Source organism: Austrofundulus limnaeus, unplaced genomic scaffold (assembly GCF_001266775.1).
Source record: "Austrofundulus limnaeus strain Quisiro unplaced genomic scaffold, Austrofundulus_limnaeus-1.0 Scaffold1332, whole genome shotgun sequence".
NCBI classification, from domain to species: domain Eukaryota; kingdom Metazoa; phylum Chordata; class Actinopteri; order Cyprinodontiformes; family Rivulidae; genus Austrofundulus; species Austrofundulus limnaeus.
Genome location: NW_013953734.1, coordinates 68,831 through 75,006, shown reverse-complemented (window position 1 = coordinate 75,006; position 6,176 = coordinate 68,831). Strand labels below are relative to the sequence as shown.

At 39.1% G+C, this 6,176-nt stretch overlaps 1 protein-coding gene across 1 annotated transcript in view; it reads right to left on the bottom strand.

The window, feature by feature from the left end:
* Positions 1-6,176, bottom strand: part of LOC106534994 (potassium voltage-gated channel subfamily H member 5) — a gene marked incomplete in the record, with an annotated part of 37,620 nt that overhangs the window by 7,448 nt on the left and 23,996 nt on the right. The window contains 3 exon segments of the mRNA XM_014031833.1: positions 883-1,075; positions 1,971-2,030; positions 4,832-5,031. Coding sequence (XP_013887287.1) covers positions 883-1,075; positions 1,971-2,030; positions 4,832-5,031 — 453 coding nt within the window.

Here is a 6,176-nt window from a genome sequence, read left to right as displayed (position 1 = left end):
TGTGTGTGTGTGTGTGTGTGTGTGTGTGTGTGTGTGTGTGTGTGTCTGTGTGTAGGGGTCAGAAATGTAAAAACAGTCCATGTATCACTGGTCTGAATCCAAGCGTTAAATCATGAAATGGTTTCATGAAGTTCATTTTAAGTTTTTACTTTGATCTCTTCAGCTCAGAGGCACATCTCTCTGCACGATTACTGACAAATGTCCAAAYATGAAAACCAGGGGAAGCTGTCTGTTTTAGCACAGCCAATAACAACGTTTGTTACTGAGGAGCTGGCAGCAGAGGTCGGTCCAGGCTCACATGAAAACCTGACACTTTAAACTCATTTCCAGCTGGGTTTTGTCCTACATGTCTGTGTAAAGCTGCAGACCAGAGTCTAATCTGTGTAATTTATACACAATCTGCACAATTAAACATGAGGACTTTACTTAATGCTGTCAAATGTTCCAGGCTCTCAGCAAACAGCAGCACAAACATCACTGTCTGCAAAGAGAATAAAGTCATGTTGAACCAGCAGACAGTTTCTGAGGGGGAGAAGAGCTGAATCTGGGTTGAAGCAGAACCAGTTTGTTCATCTGGACTCAAAACAACCAAATGAAATGTCAGAACAGATGGACCAGAACAGGAAGCAGACGTTTCTGCTGAAATACAAGCAGCAGCTGAAAGAACGTCTCATTTCACAGCAAAACTTTCTAAATCTGTTGTTTTGGTGGGTTTACAGCAAATTTAATCTTTTTCTGCTGACAGAAAGATTTATTCTAAAGTTGAGTCACGGATCCAGCAGGAAGGTTTCTGAATGTTCTGCTGGTCCTCTGCAGGAGCTTCAGATCCAAACCAGATCCTGCTCCAGTCCAACAAACACCTCCAGTCTTAGGACCACCTACCCAGGATGGCGATGACTTCATCGTCCTGAATGACCTCCAGAGACCCCGACACCACGAAGCAGAGGGTGTCGACGCTCTCCCCGGAGTGGTAGATCAGGTCTCCTGGAGCACAGTGGGTGGTCTGGAACTCCACCGCCAGGGAGCGCAGGCAGCCATCACTGGCCAACCTGAAGGCTGGATGTTCATTAAACACCTGGAGGTGATGAAGATGGACTGAAGAGTCACCAAGTCTTCATTTAAACAACTCAAATACTTAGATATTTGGGTTATCTATACTTGAGTCATGGTTTTCCTCTAATCCTACATTTTCATGCACTTAYCTGAACTCTACTTTTTATATTTAATGTAAGAAGAATAAAGTTATTATTTGCTGTTTTGTGTTGGTTTGTTTTCATTCTGTCTTGTTGATAAAATGATCCAGATCTGTCTCAGAGGATGGGAAGCATATAAATACTGTAAATATCATTCTGACATCCTATTGGTTCGTACTACCTATTACACCTGCACATAAGGATTTACAGTATATACAGCTGAAACAGGTGGAACAGTGGATCCTAAAGTTTAACATTAATTTTTAAATRTAACTCTGTAGTTATTATGGTCTTTAGAAAAATATTTTAGGGAAGTCTTCTAAGACCATTTAGGAAAATTAACTGCTCACTTTTACTAAATACTTTTACTCTTAAGTACATTTTATATCAGAAAGTTATACTTAAATGTATACTTAAGTACAAAAAATATCAGATACTTCAATACTTTTACTAAAGTAATATTTTTAGAAGAGACTAACTTTTACCAAAGGAATTTTATGGTGAAATACTTGTACTTTTACTCAAGTGTCACTTCGAGGTACTTTATGAACGATTGTTTAAAGGCAGTAAATGGGTTCAACTGAATGATTGAACTTTTTTTGTAGAAAAAAATACGTAGAAGTTTCAAAAACAAAAGTACTTTTGTCACAGGAGGTGGATGTTAATCAGAATAGTTGCACAAGTGAAACATGTTTGTTTAAAGAAGATTAACAGTTTGAGTAACTCATTTAACTCATAGGTCCAACACAGGACAGAAGACAGAGGACTGGATCATACCTTCCTGTTGAGATGGACACAGATGTCTGCTCGCATGTCTTTGGGACATATGGACAAGACCTAAAGCAGAGGGAAAGACGTCATTTACCACTTTTCTCTTTGGCCAAACAAAAAAAAATGTAGTATCTGCAAAAAGAACACATTTTAAAGTCCTGACACATTTACCAAGTCATTAACATATAAATAAATAACTTGGGTCCAAGTACAGAACTTTGAGGCACTCCATGTGATGTTACAGAGCTCAGATCTAACATTTATCTGTACAAACTGTTTCCTGTTATCCAGATAACTAGATAACCACTGTAAGTCTGGACCTCTAATACCATATTTATTCAGCTTTTCAAGAAGAATATTGTGGTCAGTTGTACCAAACGCTTTCTTTAAATCAACAAAAATACGAACACAATGCWGTTTTTGATCAGCAGCTGTCTTATTTGTTCAGTTAACTCCATTAGAGTCATTGATGTTGAATTGTTTGCTCTAAAACCATAAATTGATCCATTTTGGTGACAAATAATTTCTCTGAAATCTTTGAAAACTGTGGTAACAAGGATATTGGTCTGTAGTTGTTAAAAACACGTTTCTCATCATTTTTAATAAAGAGGAATTACCTTGGCTATTTTCATATTATCAGGAAATATAGCAGCTGAAAATTATAAATTACAGATAATGACTCAAAAACATAATTCATTATTTCATTCACAAACATCATATCCAAGTCCACCCAGTCTTTTGATATTTTGTCTGCAAGATTGTTTACAATATTCATTATTTCTTATTTATCCGTTAAATTAAAAAATAAAAAATATAAATAAATACTGTTAGTACAACGTGTAACTGGATGACTCACATTTTTATCTATTTTTGGTATTTCATTGGCAAGACTTGGGCCAACACTCAGAAATAAAGATTAAATCCATTTACAATTTCATTCTGATCATGAATTTCTTTACAAACCTTTATAAAATCCTGTGGAATACCTGATTTTATGTCAGAACACTGTTCATTATTCACCATGTTGCCCTCATATTACCATTACTTTTCTCTAGTAAATCACTGTAAGATTCCTTCTTTTGCTTTCTTATAATCCAAACCAACTTATTTTTAAACATCTTGTATCTCTCGTCTGCTTCTTTTGTTCTTAATTTCAGGAAGCATGAGTACAAGAGGTTATTTTTTTACAAGAGTTTCTCAACCCTTTTGTCATCCATGGTTTGTTAACAATATTTCTCTTTGTGTCATTTTTTTGCGCACAATTCTTTTCTTTAATCAGTGGCTGACTGAGCAACAACTGGTCTGTGATACTTTCAGACTGTCTACAGCCTGACAAGACTTTTAGACAAACGTCATTATTTTAAGTCTTAGGATGTGAGGTACTTCAGAAAATGTGGCAGAGTTGGGTAGAGTGTGGTCAGTAGTTTGTACATTGTGGTCAGAGTTGGGTAGAGTGTGGTCAGTAGTTTGTACATTGTGGTCAGAGTTGGGTAGAGTGTGGTCAGTAGTTTGCACATTGTGGTCAGAGATGGGTAGAGTGTGGTCAGTGGTTTGCACATCATGGTCAGAGTTGGGTAGAGTGTGGTCAGTAGTTTGCACGTTGTGGTCAGAGTTGGATAGAGTGTGGTCAGTGGTTTGCACGTTGTGGTCAGAGTTGGGTAGAGTGTGGTCAGTGGTTTGCACGTTGTGGTCAGAGTTGGGTAGAGTGTGGTCAGTGGTTTGCACGTTGTGGTCAGAGTTGGGTAGAGTGTGGTCAGTAGTTTGCACGTTGTGGTCAGAGTTGGGTACTAATTGACAAACTGCCAAGTCATAATGAGGGTGAAGTCAGAATTTACATGGAACTGCTACAGGTCTCCTCTCAAACCACTTCACTCACCTTATTTTATAACAACTGGTACAATTGCTGCAGGCTACAGAGAGTGGGTATGCCTTTGCAGAGGGACAAAGTGACCAGTTTAAAGCTTTCTGTTTATACTGCAGTTTATAAATGACAGGACTGGATCTGTTCTGCTCATTATTTTTATTTCTAATGCAGTCTAAATAAACCCAATGCTCAGGTGAGCCAAGAAAACTCATTTATCCACAATCCTGCTGTGTTTTATTCCACAGGAGAAAGAAACCGGCTCAGGGGAGGACAATAACATCACATAAAACTCTGAAACATGAAAAGTGAACAGAAGAGTCTGTGCATCATCTGAGGAGGAGGATATCAGAAGATGCTTCTGGGAGCTTCTAGTCTTTTTGGGGTGTTTGAGCTGGCACACACAGCTTACAGTGTTCCACATAATGGATCCCAAAGTGACTAAAATATCCTGTAAACGGCTCCAGCTCTGACTGCAAGGTATTTATATGGAAAATGGGCAAACAACTCGGCTAATGTCTCTTTTTGTGAGTATTTTTATCTCTACAAGCAGTTGGAAGATCAGTGGAGAAGAGACTGATCATCAGAGCAGGAAAACAGACCAACAGAGACCAACATGGTGGAATGTGTTGAACAAAACTAAAACTATGTTTTATATTTAACTGAACTTTTGACTTTACATAAATGACTGGTTTTAACTGCTACCACATTAGCATTTTTAAAATAAAAATTGTCACTTTTTCACATTTCTTCAGTAAGTTTTTCATTTAGTTACAGAAAATGAGCTTTTGTTGCGCTCTGGAAGCTTCCCATGCTGCAGTGTGTCAGCAGCTTTTGACCTTTCAAATCAAAGCAGATGCAGGTCTGAAGCTCAGTTTTATTCATGTGGGTCAACAGAAAACTATTTCTGTCTCACTTATGACTAACCCACAGCAGCCTGCGTTCTGCTGAGGACACACCAAGACTCAGGTCTGAGTGAACCCACAGGCTGGGGTCTCAGTCCTACCTTCTCTGTGTCAATGCCTTTGGACATGGACCAGGTGGAGACGATGTAGTCCATGACTCGCTCGCTCAGTCCCTTAGGAACCTGGTACAGCTTCAGGAAGTCCCGGACGTTGTTGAGCATCTCGTGGTAGCGGTTGGTGTTGGCATACATCTGCTGGAAGATGGTCGTGACGTTTCCAAAGATGGTGGCATAAAGAAGAGCTGCAGGAAACCCAGATAAATAAATAAAACATTTTATAGACCAGCTTCTAGCTAAGAGTCTGCTCATGTCACAGTCTAAACAAACAAGATGCACCACATGTCACCAAATAAAATCTACTTTAGAGTTTTCTTCTGGAGATTTTTACATTATTTAGAGCTTTGGCACCTGGAAGAATCCTGCAGGTCTGGATCTACTCCAAACCCTCCCAAAGAAAAGGGAGCAGGTCTCAGATTCCTAAAACCTAACAGACTCTGACACAGAGAAGTGGTCCTCAGAGAGCAGATCCTGTAGAGGTGAACCGGAGGGTCAATGGACCAGCAACCCTGCCGACTGGAACAGAACCCTCAGTCCTGCAGAGAAAGTCCAGTAAGCACCTCCTCTAGAAACCAGCAGGACTTCAGTCTGTCCTCCCTCTGATTAGGTCAGAGTTTCATCTTTAATCTGAGCCAGGCTCAAGAGGAGATTAGAAAACCAAAAGAACTTTTCTGTATGTGGTAACTTTGACTGTTTGTGGGGAAATTTTCAAGAAATCAACGAGACAGGAAACTTGTTGTTAGAGGAAAAGTTGGACAGAGATGAGTGTTGTGATGTCACAAGGTAAACAGAAATGTCTTTCACACTTGGAGGTGCATCATCACTGCCAGGTCCATCTTACAGCTTCCTGTGTGCTGCTGCYGTTTCCATAGAGACCTGACTGAAATAGTTTCTGTTTTCCCTCCCTGACATTAGGAAGGACAAAAGAAAGAAGAAATAACTCTTAAAACTTCTGATAGAAAGTACAGTGGTCGGAGGTGGAGAGCCACAGGATGAGATGTGGGGGCTGAAGGAAAGAAGCCAACATCTAAATAAAAACAAACATTTGAACTAAAGGAATCATGGACTAGATCTTAGTCCAGTTTCAGAGTTTCACTGACCTCCATCCACTGCTTCATCAGATATTTTACTGACAGACAAAAGCAACTCAATTATCCCCTGCTTTTCCTGACAGGAGATAACAAACCAGAGATACAAATATACAATATGTGATAGTGTAATAAACACAAATATACAATATGTGATAGTGTAATAAACACAAATATACAACATGTGATAGTGTAATAAACACAAATATACAATATGTGATAGTGTAATAAACACAAATATA